The sequence below is a fragment of the Oncorhynchus masou genome, chromosome 29, assembly GCF_036934945.1.
Source record: "Oncorhynchus masou masou isolate Uvic2021 chromosome 29, UVic_Omas_1.1, whole genome shotgun sequence".
NCBI lineage: Eukaryota > Metazoa > Chordata > Actinopteri > Salmoniformes > Salmonidae > Oncorhynchus > Oncorhynchus masou.
This window is the reverse complement of record NC_088240.1, coordinates 46,836,836-46,854,082: the sequence shown is the minus strand read 5'-3', so window position 1 is coordinate 46,854,082 and position 17,247 is coordinate 46,836,836. Positions and strand designations below refer to the sequence as shown.

At 43.4% G+C, this 17,247-nt stretch overlaps 1 protein-coding gene across 1 annotated transcript in view; it reads left to right on the top strand.

Moving 5' to 3' along the window:
- The window catches only part of dnah7 (dynein, axonemal, heavy chain 7), a 213,750-nt gene that overhangs the window by 101,285 nt on the left and 95,218 nt on the right, over window positions 1-17,247 (top strand). The window contains exons 36-43 of the mRNA XM_064945130.1: window positions 242-439; window positions 3,589-3,744; window positions 3,935-4,103; window positions 4,440-4,566; window positions 11,422-11,641; window positions 15,015-15,473; window positions 15,559-15,726; window positions 16,069-16,314. Of these exons, the coding sequence (XP_064801202.1) occupies window positions 242-439; window positions 3,589-3,744; window positions 3,935-4,103; window positions 4,440-4,566; window positions 11,422-11,641; window positions 15,015-15,473; window positions 15,559-15,726; window positions 16,069-16,314 (1,743 nt within the window). The remainder of the gene's footprint in view (window positions 1-241; window positions 440-3,588; window positions 3,745-3,934; window positions 4,104-4,439; window positions 4,567-11,421; window positions 11,642-15,014; window positions 15,474-15,558; window positions 15,727-16,068; window positions 16,315-17,247) is intronic.

Here is a 17,247-nt window from a genome sequence, read left to right as displayed (position 1 = left end):
AGTCTTAAGGAGTGAGTACTGCGCCCAGTAATAAAATACTGTGCCACTTGCCAACATCCATTTGCTATATCACTATCACAGTAAGGTAACTTCCAATGAGCTTAATTGAATTGTGTTTCCAGTGAGTGGATATCGAGTTGCTCTCAGACATGAAATGAGTAAGCGATCACTATAAGGCCTAAATAAATTAACAGTTTGTGGTAATTTCTTTTTAAAAATAAAATAATGTATTCTTCTACAGGGCCCAGGGAGGTGGGAGTTGTGGACAGACGAGTTGAAGATGGCTCCCCCTATCCCCAAGGATGTGCATTTCAACCAGATCATTGTTCCCACGGAGAACACAGTGCGCTACACAGCTCTAATGGAGCTGCTTATCACCCACCAGAAGCCCACCATCTTCATCGGCCCCACAGGCACTGGCAAAAGTGTCTACATCATTGTGAGTGGCCTCTTATCTCAGTCAACCGATCAGAACATTATTTATCAATTATCTCAATCAGCCACTCAGCTGTGTCTCATTTTACACTAATTATTTCAATCAACCAATCAGTGTCTGATTTTACAGCAGTCTCAACAATGGGTTTCAATAATGGCCTTGGAAGTTCTTACTTGGCTTGGTTTTAATATTCGTTGTAAAAGCCTTTTCCATCCTCCCATTGATCCTCCAGTCCAGCTAATCGATCGATCAGATTTTCTGTACTGATTTTCTGACCCTATATGTCTATGTGCATTTAAGTGATGAGCCTGTAATAATTTCCTCAATGTTTGAGGTCACTTGCCTTAAACACATTACCTTCACAGTATATAAGCACTCTTACTCTACCACCAACGGCATACTCAAACAAATTGAATCAACCAGACACCACTAACAGTGGCAGGTAGAAGTTAGCCTGCCCTTAGGCAACCCTAGCAGCCCCAATTGCACCTTAGGTACATCACCTGTCTGCCTGGTCTTCCTGTAGAAACATTAGCTTGTAGATCAGACACCAGCTACTCTAATACTGTTCACTGGGGCTTCCTCTCCCCATCTAGCCCAGCTGTGCTCTGTCTGACAGAGCAGAACCGACTGCCCGTAACCATGCCTGGCAGAGCAGGGCATCTCCGGCGTGCCAGGGGTGATAAACGAGCACCCGGCCTGGGCTCGACAGTGGGCACGCCCTGCCGACAGATACATTGTACATGCTGCCGTCACTACCAAGCTCTCCCACCAGCTGCGCTTCCTATTTTCGGCTCTGAGGAGGAGAGAGGTGTGACAGCGCAGGCCTCCCGATCCATCATGTTAACAGCCTCCATCCATTCTCTTCCTCGTTACACACCAACGTTCTACAAATGCTGCACGTGAATTATTATATAACATTTTTTTCTGGGCGGGGCACTGTGTAGGGGGTCTTGGATGGTTGATGGGCAGCTCTTGGGGAACTGTGGGGGGGGGAGATCTTGGAGGGCTGGTGGCCTGGCGGTTGGGAGCTTGGGCTAGATGCTGATGGGTCGCTGGTTCGGGTCCCCGTTTTTGACCTTGTGGGAGATCTGTCGACAAGCCCTTGAGCGGGGCTTTGACCATGGGTCGCTCTGGATGGGAGTCTGTTAGATGACTGAATGTGATGTAGATGTTGAGCGGCTTTACTGCAAGTCTGTTTAAAAAATATATGGATTTCATTCTTGTTTCCTGACCGATTACGCGTTGGGGGGGTTCCACTAAGCATAAGACGTTTTTGTTGCGCAATTTTACATCTAATGTGTGACACATGGATTTCCCAAACTCCGTTTTAGACTAAACTGAGTTCATGAGCAAAATTATTGTATTTACACTTTGTAGTCTATTTTTACACTTGCAAAACTGTTTCTGACTAATATCGATGCAGCATGGGCCGTTTTCAAAGGGATGCGTTGCTTTTTAAAGGCAGTCGCTTTTTAAGCATCAAATATGCTGTTTAAGTAATGTTTATGAATGAATCGTGAATAATGATGAGTGAGGACGTTACAGTCTCATATCATACCCCTCCAAAAATGCTAACGTCCCCTGTTATTGTAATGGTGAGAGTTTAGCATGTCTAGGGGGTATGATATTTGTGCGTCTGTAACTTTCTCATTCATCATTATTCTCTATTCATTCAGGATTATTCATAATCTTGGAAGCATCCACATTCATTTAGAAGTGATAAGAAATATATTATATTCTTATTTACAATACAAGTTACTGTAAGGGTTGCGGAACTGGTGGAAGTGAAGTCAGACTCAAGAGAACAGAAATAGGTAATAGCCATAGCAGTTTATTTCAAAAGCAAAGGCAATAAAAAACTAAAAATCTACATGGGTACAAAACCCGACCCGCACCAGTATCATAGTGCACAAGCACTTACAAACATACAATTCCACACAAGGACATGGGGGGAACAGAGGGTTAAATACACAACACTTAATGAGGGAAATGGAAACCAGGTGTGTGGGAAAACAAGACAAAACAAATGGAAAATGAAAAGTGGATCGACGATGGCTAGAAGACTGGTGACGCCGACCTCCGAACACCGCCCGAACAAGGGGAGGAAACGACTTTGGTGGAAGTCCTGACAGTTACTTCAAAATGACACAATACATTATTTACAATAAATTCCTATTGGCCACAAATTAATCTGTAATACAACCAAAACAAACATCAAATGCATCTAACAAATGTGTAGAGTCACAACCTTAATGAGTCATAGCGTGTTTTGAATATTGGACCAAATACTTAACTTTTTGTAATACTTTAATGCACATATACGTACATTTGTCCTAAAATGAGGGGGACTATGTACAAAAAGTGCTGTAATTTCGAAATAGTTCACCCGATATGGATAAAATACCCTAAAATTAAAGCTGACAGTCAGAACTGTAACCTCATTGTCATGGTATTATTTCCAATACAAAATGCTGGAGTACAGAGCCAAAAGAACAACAGAAAAATGTGTCACTTCTGCATGCCAATTCAGAACTTGAACGTTCAATGATTTTAGAAAATAACTCACCCTATGTTTTCTTCAGTGAGTACTGAGAAACTGCTTACTGTAGTAGGTGCAAGAAAAAGCTCATTGTAAAAGCATCATTTTTTAAAATCCAATTCCTAGAACACTTACAAGAGGGACTCAATATACCAGCTTGAGACGAGCAAAACAGAAGTGTTGCGTAATAAGTGTTCTTATTTTCCAGTTAAGATTCATAATATCCTAAATCTTCTGTGATCATACAATCAAAATAATAGTAATAAGTCAACTCACAATGTATGGCTAGGCTATTTGATTTCATTACCTCAAACTCATATTTAGAGACTGTAGTTTAGACCGTCCCCTCAACCCCCAACTTAAAACTGTCTGTAAGGAATTGGTGCAAAGGACCATGATTCTCAAAGAACCATCTGAAAGAGCTGTTATAGTCACAAAGGAAAAACACTTTTTACACTACAGTGCCAATACGAACCGATCTGTGCTGGCTAATATTTTCTTTTCAACTTTTCAACTGTCCTCTGCAGGACGGTTCTAGCTACTATGATGAATGTTTAACCAACAGCTCAGTAGTGTGAAACAACCCTAACTTCCCACAAACTCTCTGCAGGACTTTCTGTTGAACCGTCTGAATAAGGATGTATATAGCCCCCTGATGATTAACTTCTCAGCACAGACCACAGCCGCCCAGACACAGAACATCATCATGTCAAAGCTGGATAAGCGCCGCAAAGGGGTGTACGGCCCGCCCATGGGCAAGAGGACGGTAGGTTTGCCAGGCTGTGTGTGTGTGCACATGGATGCGTGACTGACATTGTCATGCGTGTATGTGTTTAATTCTTGAATAATAATAATGGTGTTGATAAGCCCTCGATGAAGTGTTGTGCTGACATTGAAAAGTAGTATTGCAGCAGAGTGAAAGACATTGTAGTTTAATAAGTTCTTTATTTGTCCAGGTGGTGTTTGTGGACGACGTGAACATGCCGGCCAGGGAGACGTACGGGGCCCAGCCCCCCGTGGAGCTGCTGCGTCAGTGGCTGGACCACTGGAACTGGTACGACATGAAGGACTGCTCCATGATCAAGCTGGTGGACATCCAGATCATGTGTGCCATGGGACCGCCCGGTGAGTCTAGCACGTACAGCTCAGCTGTCCCTTTACTGAGTTTATTTGCTCACACTTTTTTTCACAACACTATTCAGCAGTTGCTGTTTATTTAAAGACCCATTTTTATTCAATGTATTATTATTAATCTTTCTTAGGGGGGCATTGAAAGAAGCGTTTAAAAGGTTTACATGCTATCACAGTCATTTGTCCCAAGTGCGCTTTCTACGTTTTCTAACTCTGTGCCCCTATGGAAACTGATTTGAGGATTTGGGGAGGGTGAGCTGGTCTTAGATTTGAGCCTAAGGGCACCTTCTACCGAAAGCCATTTTCAAAGCATTGGATTTCTGCCCTCAGGTGGTGGGAGAAACCCAATCACAGCTCGCTACCTACGCCACTTAAACACGGTCACCATCAACGACTTTGACGAGAAGACCATGTACACAATTTTCTCCAGAATCATGGACTGGCACCTCACTATCAGGTAACAATATAGTGTTGCTGAGAAGTTAGCCCTCTCTTCAGCAACATAGATAGATAGTTCAGCCTAGATATACAGTACATATTTAGGCCTAGACCTAACCTCCTAGACAAATAAACCCTTTCGGGTCGTTCCACCTCAAATAGCACAAGAAAGAGAATTTCGATATCCACCATTTCAGATTGTTCAGAAATAATTTCTGTAGTTAGTTACCGGTAACATTTGCATACCTGCAATTATTTTGTTGAAATATAATATGATCTCTGAGATCAAATAGGCCATTGTAATTAATAGGATTCATATAATATTCAATAAATATAGTACCTAACATCCGATTTGGAAAAAACTTCTAACAATGAGGAATTCAAATAAAATGGCCAAGAGCCACCCCCGGACCCCCCCCCGCCGCTGAAAAAAATCCTAGGGGAAACACTGTATTGTCACAGAACAGTTGGTGCCATATGGAGGATAGTTAGCCCAACTCTGTACCTATAAGAGGTTATAACATGGCATATACACACAGTTTTTATAAAGTGGTATGTATTTTGCAATGTTCTGTGCTTTGTCAAGTACACTCCTTGTCACGTTCGTCATAAGGAGTAGACCAAGATGCAGCCTTTATTTTGGAATAGAAAACTTCAAAGAACAACACAACAAAGCGAACAAACGAAACGTGAAGCTATAATAATGCTCACAGGCAACTATACATAGACAAGATCCCACAAAGCACAATGGGGAAATGGCTACCTAAATATGATCCCCAATCAGAGACAACGATAAACAGCTGCCTCTGATTGGGAACCATAACAGGCCAACATAGATATACAATTCCCCTAGATAACCCACCCGTTCTAGCGGAACCCCTCGACAACATTCCGCTGAAAAGGCATTGCGCAAAATTCAAAAATATTTTTTAGGAATATGAAACTTTGACACATTAACACGTCAAATACAGCAAATAAAAGATAAACATCTCGTTAATCTACCCATCGATTTCAAAAATGCTTTACAGCGAAAGCACAACATATGATTATGATAGGTCATAGCCAAGTCGAAAAAAACAGCCATTTTTCCAGCCAAAGATAGGAGACACAAAAAGCAGAAATATAGATAAAATGTATCACTAACCTTTGATGCTCTTCATCAGATGACACTCATAGGACATCATGTTACACAATACATGTATGTTTTGTTCGATAATGTGCATATTTATATCCAAAAATCTGTTTACATTGGCGCCTTACGTGCAGTCATGTTGCAGTAATGTTTTGATTCCAAAACATCCGGTGATTTTGCAGAAATACTCATAATAAACATTGATAAAAGATATAAGTGTTATTCACAGAATTAAAGATAGAATTGTCATTAATGCAACACTGTGTCAGATTTCAAAAAAACTTTACGGATAAAGCATAATCTGAGAACGGCGCTCAGAACCCAATCCAGCCAGAGAAATATCGGCCATTTTGGAGTCAACAGAAGTTAGAAACAACACTATAAATATTCACTTACCTTTGATGATCTTCATCAGAAGACACTCCCAGGAATCCCAGTTCGACAATAAATGTCTGATTTGTTCCATAAAGTCCATCATTTATGTCCAAATAGCCACTTGTTTTTAGTGTGTTCAGCCCAGTAATCCATCTTCATGAGGCGCAGGCCCTTCATCCAGACAAAGACTCGAAAAGTTCCTTTAGAAACATGTCAAACGATGTATGGAATCAATCTTTAGGATGTTTTTAACATAAAACATCAATAATGTTCCAACCGGAGAATTCCTTTGTCTTCAGAAAAGCACTGGAATGAGAGGTAACTCTGTTTGGAGCGCGCGTCATGAGACCAAGGCACTCTGCCAGACCACTGACTCAAAGAGGTCTCATGAGCCCCTCCTTTATAGTATAATCCTCATTCAAGTTTCTAAAGACGGTTGGCATCAAGTGCAAGCCGTAGGAAGTGCAACGTTATCCATATCTCAATGTGTATTCGGTAGGCCAAGCTTTGAAAAACTACAAACCTCAGATGTCCCACTTCCTGATTGAAATTGTCTTAGGTTTTCACCTGCCATATGAGTTCTGTTATACTCACAGACATAATTCAAACAGTTTTAGAAATGTCAGAGTGTTTTCTATCCAATACTACTAATAATATGGATATATTAGCATCTGGGACAGAGTAGGAGGCAGTTCACTCTGGGAACGCTATTTATCAAAAGTGAAATTGCTGGCCCCTATCCCAAAAAGGTTTTAATCACACCTGACCTAACCAACATAGAGAATAAACAGCTCTCTATGGTCAGGGCACTGGAGGTCTAAAGCGTAGAGCTGGCACAACCAGTCGTGGCTGGATGCTCACTTTAGCCCGGCAAGTGCGGGGCGCTGGCATAGGACGCACTGGCTGTGAAGCTGCACTGGCGAAACAGTGCGTAGAGCCGACGCAGGATATCCTGGACCGAGGAGGCGTACTGGAGACGAGGAGTGCGAGGAGCTGGCACAGAACACACCGGGCTGTGGATGCGCACCTGAGACACATTGCGTGTCTCCGCAAAACATGGTGCCTGACTGGTCCCACGCTCCTCACAGCGACTGTCTTGCTCCAGACACCAAACCAGCCACTCTGCCTCATCACTCCCCTCAACTATCTCACAATCCTCGCTCACTCTATCCCAATATTCCTTCGCCGATCACTCCGTGTGCCCCCTCCCAATTTTTTTTTTGAGGCTGCCTCTCGGGCTTCTGTCATGGCTGCGAACCCCGGTGTCGTCGTTGTCCTTCCTTCACAGCGTGCGTCTGCTTCCATGGAAGGCTTTCGTCTCCTGCCATTATCTCCTCCCAAGTCCAGGATGTCTTTACCTCCTGGATATCCTCCCAGCCCCAGGATACCTGCTCCTCCTGGCCATGCTGCTTGGTCAGTTTGTGGTGGGTTCTTCTGTCACGTCCGTGGAGTAGACCAAGATGCAGCGTGGTATGTTTCCATCCTTAATTTTGGAATAGAAAACTTCAAAGAACAACACAACAAAGCAAACAAACAAAACGTGAAGCTACAATAATGCTCACAGGCAACTGTACATAGACAAGATCCCACAAAGCACAAATGGGAAATGGCTACCTAAATATGATCCCCAATCAGAGACAATGATAAACAGCTGTCTCTGATTGGGAACCATACCAGGCCAACATAGATATACAATTCCCATAGATAACGCACCCTTACTCACAACCCGACCTAACTAACATAGAGAATAAACAGCTCTCTATGGTCAGGGCGTGACACTCCTATATTCTCGTATTCACATATTAACATTACATTACTCCCATCTTTCAACACGCATGTTTTAACGAGTAAATTGTCATGTAAATTGTTAAAACAAACCTGCATGATTGAAGGTAATGAGGATCAAAGCCTGGCTACATCTTCTCAAATTACTATATGACACTTTTATTTCCAGGTTTTGCCAAATGATTCTGTTGATAGTATTGACAGACAGCTGTAAGAATATTAAAAGATAAATATACAATGCAGAGAACTAAAGATCAATGGAACTAGTTGTTTTTCTTTAATGGGGAACTGACGATTAATGGGTCAGGGACTTTGGTTGTTTTTCAGCTCAACAACTGTTTAGAATCTGTGTAGGGGTTCCAGTCTGGGACTCATACAGTTAAAAACCAAATCAAATGGATTTATAAAGCCCTTCTTTCATCAGCTGATATCTCAAAGTGCTCTACAGAAATCCAGCCTAAAACCCCAAACAGCAAGCAATGCAGGTGTAGAAGCACTATGGCTAGGAAAAACTCCCTAGAAAAGCCAGAACCTAGAAGGAAACCTAGAGAGGAACCAGGCTATGAGGGGTGGCCAGTCCTCTTCTGGCTGTGCCGGGTGGAGATTTTAACAGAACATGGCCAAGATGTTCAAATGTTCATAGATGACCAGCAGGGTCAAATAATAATAATCACAGTGGTTGTCGAGGGTGCAACAGGTCAGCACCTCAGGAGTAATTGTCAGTTGGCTTTTCATAGCCGATCATTCAGAGTATCTCTACCACTCCTGCTGTCTCTAGAGAGTTGAAAACAGCAGGTCTGGGACAGGTAGCACGTCCGGTGAACAGGTCAGGGTTCCATAGCCGCAGGCAGAACAGTTGAAACTGGAGCAGCAGCACGGCCAGGAGGACTGGGGAAAGCAAGGAGTCATCAGGCCAGGTAGTCCTGAGGCATGGTCCTAGGTCTCAGGTCCTCCGATAGAGAAAAATAAAGAAAGAGAGAGGGAAAGAAAGAGAGAATTAGTGAGAGCATTCTTAAATTTACACAGTACACCGGATAAGACAGGAGAAAAACTCCAGATATAACAGACTGACCCTAGCCCCCCGACACATGAACTACTGCAGCATAAATACTGGAGGATGAGACAGGAGGGGTCGGGAGACACTGTGGCCCCATCCGACGATACCCACAGACAGGGCCAAACAGGCAGGATATAACCCCACCCACTTTGCCAAAGCACAGCCCCCACACCACTAGAGGGATATCTTCAACCACCAACTTACCATCTTGAGACAAAGCTGAGTATAGCCCACAATAGATTTCAGCCATGGCAAAACCCAAGGGGGGGCATTAACCCAGACAAAACTAGGTCCAGAGTATGACTGGTAGTGAGTAGGTCCGGAGACATGTTGTACAAAACCCACTGTGTCGATGATGGCTCCGAAAGCCTTTTGTAGTGGTTCTGTGGACTTTTCCATGGGAATATTAAAGTCACCAAAAATGTGAATATTATCTGCCATGACTACAAGGTCTGGTAGGAATTCAGGGAACTCAGTGAGGAACGCTGTATATGGCCCAGGAGGCCTGTAAACAGTAGCTATACAAAGTGATTGAGTAGGCTGCATGGATTTTATGACTAAAAACTCAAAAGACAAAAAAAAAACATGTTTTTTTGTCAATTGAAATGTCCTATCATACATGTTAGCAACACCTTCGCCTTTGCGGGATGCGCAAGGGATATGGTCACTAGTGTAACCAGGAGGTGAGGCCTCATTTAACACAGTAAATTCATCAGGCTTAAGCCATGTTTCAGTCAGGCCAATGACATCAAGATTATGATCAGTGATTAATTAGTTCATTGACTATAACTGCCTTGGAAGTGAGGGATCTAATGTTAGGTAGCCCTATTTTGAGATGTGAGGTATCACAATATTTTTCTATAAGGAGGTCTTCATTCCAGTGAGGTTGCTAAGGCGAACATCGCCATGTTTAGTTTCGCCCAAACTAGGTCGAGGCACAGACACGGTCTCAATGGGGATAGCTGAGCTGACTACACTGACTGTGCTAGTGGCAGACTCCTCTAAGCTGGCAGGCTGGCTAACAGCCTGCTGAAGTTGGAAGTTTACATACACCTTAGCCAAATACATTTAAACTCACTTTTTCACAATTCCTGACATATAATCCTCGTAAAAATTCCCTGTTTTTGGTCAGTTAAGATCACCACTTTGTTGTAATTAAGAATGTGAAATGTCAATAATAGTAGAGAGAATTATTTATTTCAGCTTTTATTTCTTTCATCGCATTCTCAGTGGGTCAAAAGTTTACATACCCTCAATTAGTATTTGGTAACATTGCCTTTAAATTGTTTAACTTGGGTCAAACATTTTGGGTATCCTTCCACAAGCTTCCCACAGTAAATTGGGTTGAATTTTGGCCCATTCCACCTGACAGAGCTAGTGTAACTGGTTTGACGGCCGCCTTGCTCGCACACGCTTTTTCAGTTCTGCCCACAAATGTTCTATAGGTTTGAGGTCATGGCTTTGTGATTCTTTTGTACCTGTTTCCTCAAACATCTTCACAAGGTCCTTTGCTGCTGTTCTGGGATTGATTTGCACTTTTCGCACCAAAGTACGTTCATCTCTAGGAGACAGAACACGTCTCCTTCCTGAGCGGTATGACGGCTGCGTGGTCCTATGGTGTTTATACTTGCATACTATTATTTGTACAGATGAACCTTCAGGTATTTGGAAATTGCTCCCAAGGATGAACCAGAACTACAATTTTTATTCTGAGGTCTTGGCTGATTTATTTAGATTTTCCCATGATATCAAGTAAAGAGGCACTGAGTTTGAAGGTAGGCCTTGATATACATCCACAGGTACACCTCCAATTGTCTTAAATGCCTATCAGAAGCTTCTAAAGCCATGACATAATTTTCTGGAATTTTCCAATCTGTTTAAAGGCACATTCAACTTAGTGTATGTAAACTTCTGACCCACTGGAAATGTGATACAGTGAATTATAAGTGAAATAATCTGTCTGTAACAATTGTTGGAAAAATTACTTGTGTCATGTGCAAAGTATATGTCCTTACCGACTTGCCAAAACTATAGTTTGATAACAAGAAATTTGTGTAGTGGTTGAAAAACGAGTTTTAATGACTCCAACCTAAGTTTATTTAAACTTCCGACTTCAACTGTAGCTATATGTGGCAAGTTGTCATTGGTCCAAATGATCTATACATTGAAGCTGACATGTGATACTTTGTATTTTCACCATTGGCCCAATTTTGCTGCAATGAATTCTAATTTGTCAACCACAGGTTAGATTTTTGTTTAAACTACATCCTGTCTCTTTGTTCAGTGGAGAAACAATGAGAACAGAGAAGAGTGAAGATCAACCATCCACTTTCCAGCATAACAACTATGATTTGTTCTCTTTTAATAAATATATTTCTCTCCCTTGATTTGCTTTAGGGTCTGTGATGTTGAAGAATAACATAAATTGCTAACACGGCTGAGGCTATAGTGTATGTGGAACGTTTGCACAATTGTTAATGTGTGTATATAATATAATGTATGACTCCTCACCTCTTCCTCACCAGGTTTGCTTTCCCCAAGCCATTTGCAACGCTGACCGCTCAGATCATAAATGGCACAATGTCTGTGTACCAGGAGGCCACCAAGAACCTGCTGCCAACCCCGGCCAAGTCCCACTACCTTTTTAACCTGCGAGACTTCTCCCGCGTCATCCAGGGCATCTGTCTGTCCCGACCTGAAACAGCTGAGAACCCCAGCGCCATCAAGCGCCTCTGGGTGCATGAGGTATGTATACAGGGCTCAGTATTCACGCTTGCCCGGGACAGGTAAAAAAAAATAATAATTCAGACAAGCAGAACATAGATGTAAAGTCACAAAAATCACAATATCAAATATTTTATCCTATCAGAATTGGATCAAAGTGTCCTCCGGATGCGATGTGTTGCGGACTTTCATCTCCCAAACTCTGCACTTGCATTACCGTGGTGTTATCTATCCATTTGGGAAGTACAAATATTGGGAGAAATTAATTAAGTTGAGTGGCAAATTAATTGTAATTTTATTAACATTAATGCAACAAAACAAATCTAACTTTGCAAGACAGGCGTTAATCTTGTGTTAGGCACAGCGCATCGGAGTAGAAACCATTGAAAGGCACAAACGGTCTTTCGATCACATGTGGTTGTGATGGAAGACTGATTGCTTCCAACAAGAGTACACAACTTGCACATTTCCAGCTATCTTTGAAAAGTTTTTTATGTCTTAAAGGGGCAGTGTTGTTCACTACCTAACCTAAAGTGTGCACACCTTCTCCACAAACATCTTGTTCCAAAATTATGGGCATTAAGATGGAGTTGGTCCTCCCCTTTTCTGCTATAGCCTCCACTCTTCTGGGATGGCTTTCCACTAGATGCTGGAACATTGCTGTAGGGACTTGCTTCCATTCAGGGACAAGACCATTAGTGAGGTCGGGCTCTGATGTTGGGCGATTAGGCCTGGCTCGCAGTCAGCGTTCCATTTTTTTCCCAAAGGTGTTTGATGGGGTTGAGGTCAGGGCTCTGTGCAGGCCAGTTAAGTTCTTCCACACCGATCTCTACAAATAATTTCTGTATGAACCTCGCTTTGTGCACTGGGGCATTGTCATGCTGGAACAGGAAATGCCCTTTTCCCAAATAGTTGCCACAAATTTGGAAGCACAGAATCGTGTAGAATGTTGTAGGGTTAAGCTTTTCCTTCACTGGATATAAGGGCCTAGCCCAAACCATGAATAACGGTCCCAGACCATTATTCCTTCTCCACCAAACTTTATAGTTGGCACTATGCATTTTGGCAGGTAGTATTCTCCTGGCATCCGCCAAACCTGGATTCGTCTGTCAGACTGCCAGATGGTGAAGCATAATTCATCACTCCAGAGAATGTGTTTCCACTGCTCCAGAGCCCAATAGCGGCGAGCTTTACACCACTTCAACCGACGCTTGGCAATGCGCATGGTGCTCTTAGGCTTGTGTGTAATAATAATAATGCATTTTATTTTGTGAAATGGTCCGTTGCATCATACAACACCAAAACAAATTTCAGTCACCTTTTTAGCCCATGGTGATAGACATGTATTTGTATTTTTGGACAAGTGACTTGAGCTTTAGGTATGAAGTAAAAAATCTATCCTACTTGTCCGAAGATCAAGTGGTGTTAAAAAGGTTATTGTCAAGCCCTTATGAATCTACACTCTCCGGCCAGTTTATTAGGTACACCCATCTAGTACCGGGTTGGACCCCCCCTTTGCCTCCAGAACAGCCTGAATTATTTGTGTCATTTTACAAGGTGTCGGAAACTCTCCACAGGGATGTTGGTCTAAGCTGATGCGGTGGCATCATGTAGTTGCTGCAGATTGGATGGCGGGAACATTCATAGCCCGTTCCATCTCATCCCAAATACTGTATGCGCTATTGGATTGAGGTCTGGGAACTGTGCAGGCCTCTCAAGTAAACTGAACTCGCTGTTGTATTCCAGGCAATGTTTTTCACTCCACAATTGTCCAGTGTTGTTGATTGCGTGCTCACTGGAGCCACTTCTTCTTGTTTTTAGCTGATGGGAGTGGAACCCGGGGTGGTCATCTGCTGCAGTCATCCATTGGTGACCAGGATCGAAGAGTTGTCCGCTGACTGGATGTTTTTTTGTTTGTCGCACCATCTTCGGTGAACCCTAGACAATGTCGTCAGTGAAAATCTCAGGGCGGTGGCGATTTCTGAGTTACTGGATCTGGCTCGCCTGGCACCGACGATCATACTACGATCAAAGACGCTTAGGTCACTTGTTTTGCCCATTCTGACGTTCAATTGAACAGTAACTTAATAAACTGTCCCATGAGTCTATTTTCTCAAGGTTCTAACAAATCATGACGTGTAAATTGTAATAATATTCAGGGGCCCGTTGCACCAGTTGGTCGTAACTCTATTTCCAGCGTAAAATGTGCTCTACTCCGGGCCAAAAATGATACCTGTTGCTCCCACCTGGGTGTTAGCCCTTCTATGAGCTACGCGTGAACGTAGATGCTATGCCTACTAGGGAGCAGGTGTAGGGTGTTAAATTGGGACTGTCTTTTTCATGATATGCACAGAAAATAATAGAATATAGATATTTTTTCAGGATGTGAGTCTACATTTCACAACCTCTTTTTGAGTTGCCTATGCGCGAGTCAATAGCAACATAATACACTTGATTTATATGCTACATTATAGCATGCTAAATATGTCTGATCAGATATTAGCAAACTAATATATGAGCTGCCACCTCCACCTATTTGCCTAGCCAGAGCTCAATTAACCAAATATACAGATACAAGTCAAGGGCTTTAAGTCAGGATATAGCCTAGCCTACTATGTGACTGAAGAGCAAAAAAATCCACCAGTTATACTTGGCTAGTGTAGGCTACATAATATGTTAAAAAAATGTTCTGATTACACTGTTAGATGAGACAACTAGACTAAATATTACCATCATGAACACTCACTTCAATTTGGCTAACATTTTCCCAGCCTAATTGTAACCAAATATCCAAATGGGAATTCTGTGAAATCAAAAATCTGACGCTTATCTCAAAGCAGTGCAATAACGCTGTCCCGATCATAACGGTGCTGAAATTATAGTGACCACACACTGATTAAACGGTTGATGACTTTGGGAGTTTCAGTAAGCAACAATATGGTAAATGCCTTCAATGGCATTAGCCTACTTAATTACAATATTTTTGTAAGTTAGTGATATACATTTCCAAAGTAATTATTGATTGATCCAGCCAGTTGTGGTTAAGAAAACGTGCATGCATAGTGGCGGGCTTTGCGAAGTGATGGGACATGCCTCGCAAAGTTTCGAACTGCCACTAGGATGGTAACAGCCTTGTAATATGCGGTGCCTAGCAACCATCATTATGAAGCATCAAATCTCGTGACATAGCTATGCCAGCATTGCTTTCTTCAAACTTAGATATGACTAGTCATATTTTTGGTTGGTGCAACAGGTGTAAATTATGATCCCAAAGTCAGACGTAGCTATGCCCTACCGAGCATTTAAGTCCAACTTTTTTATGCCCAACTGGTGCAACCGGCCCTAGGTGTTCAATTCTCATGCTGACAAATTGCTACTTCATTCACTCTCACAGGTCCAGAGGGTGTACTACGACCGTCTAGTGCACGACTCAGACCGGGCCTGGATGGTGGGCTACCTCCAGGAGGTGTCCCAGTCCTTCCTCAAAGAGGACTTCCACCAGCTCTTCCAGCACCTAGACCAGGACCAGGACGGGTGCGTGACGGAGGATGACCTCCGCAGCCTCATGTTCTGCGACTTCCACGACCCCAAGGGCGAGGACCGCAACTACCGCGAGGTGAACAACCTGGACCAGCTGCGGCAGGTGGTTGAGTCGCACCTGGATGAGTACAACAACGTCAGCAAGGCACCCATGAACCTGGTGCTCTTCCGCTTCGCCATCGAGCATGTGTGCCGTATCTCGCGCGTGCTCAAGCAGCCGCGTGGCCATGCCTTGCTGGTGGGGGTGGGCGGGAGTGGGAGACAGTCTGTTACCAGGTTGGCCGCCCACATGGCAGAGGCAGAGCTCTTCCAGGTGGAGAAACTTTTTTTTCATTAACAATTGTATTTTGTATAAAATTACAAACTCTCAATAACAATCACAATATACTTTTGAACAGGTGGAGATTGCAAAGAGCTACGGCATGACGGAGTGGCGTGACGACCTCAAGCTGATCATGCGCAAGTCCACGCAGGGCGACACACATGGTGTCTTCCTCTTCACTGACACACAGATCAAGATGGAGTCCTTCCTGGAGGACGTCAGCAACCTGCTCAACACTGGAGAGGTGATGGATGGATGGACAGACACAGACACTTTTCTTTATCCCCTATATAGAAATTCAGGGTCACAGACACAACAACAGAGACAAAGACACAGACTAGTCATATACATTTTGTGATTTCTGTAATTTGCCTTTCTTGAACTTTTCTTAAATCATGTTAATATTGCATGAATTAATTAATGGTTTGCATGAACATTCGAGATACACACCCATATCTCATTTTACGAAATACATAAATGCAAACATTTAGGTGGTTTAAAATGTTTTATAATAATCCCCCCAAAAATGTCTACAGTGTCATGAAAAAATCCTCATTCCCTTCCTTTTCCCCCTTCCTCACGCCAGGTACCCAACCTGTTCGCGACTGACGAGAAAGCAGAGATCTGCGAGCGCATGCGTGTGCTTGATCGTCAAAGGGAGCGCGACAAGCAGACGGATGGCAGCCCGCTATCGCTCTTCAACATGTTCCTGGAGCGCTGCCGCTCGCAGCTGCACGTGGTGCTGGCCATGAGCCCTATTGGAGACACCTTCCGGAGCCGCCTGAGACGCTTCCCTGCCCTCATCAACTGTTGCACCATCGACTGGTTCCAGGTAATATACACTACATGACCAAAAGTATGTTGTTACCTGCTCATTGAACATCTCATTACAAAATCATGGGCATTAATATGGAGTTGGTCCACCTTTTGCTGCTATTCTTCTGGGAAGGCTTTCTTCTGAGAAGGCTTTCCAATAGATGTTGGAACATTGCTGCAGGGACTTGCTTCCATTCAGCCTCAAGACCATTAGTGAGGTCGGGCACTGATATTGGGCGATTAGGCCTGGCTCTCAGTCAGCGTTCCAATTCATCCCAAATGTGTTCATTGGGGCTGAGGTCAGGGCTCTGTGCAGCCCAATCAAGTTCTTCCACACCTTTCTCGACAAATCATTTCTGTATGGACCTCGCTTTGTGCACAGGGGCATTGTCATACTGAAACAGGAAAGGTCCTTCCCCAAATTGTTGCCACAAATTTGGAAGCACATAATCGTCTAGAATGTAATTGTATGCTGTATATTTAAGATTTCCTGGATCGTGGAGGAGTTAAACCGGGTGAACCCCCCAGGGTTCGGCTGGGAATGCTGCGTAGTCACATGGACCTGCTTCCCTATTCCCCAGCTGAGTGCTGTCGCCAGGCACGAGGTGGGAAGGATGGTCTCGGGGTCCGAGGGTGTAGCCGCAGGGCTATAGCGGCGTGACAGAGCATCCGGCTTGATATTCTTGGATCCCAATCAGTAGGAGATGGAGAAGTTAAACTGGGTGAAAATCAGGGCCTACCTAGCTTGCGGTCAAAGATATTCCAAGTTCTTGTGATCTGTCCACACAATGAACAGATGTTCCGTCCCCTCCAAGTAGTGTCTCCACTCCTCCACTTCACCGTGAAAAGCTGACTATTCCCCACATCGTAATTCCTCTCCGTGGCATTGATGCGATGGGAGAAGAAGGCGCAGGGATGTAACATGAGGTCCAGGGTGGAATGCTGGTAC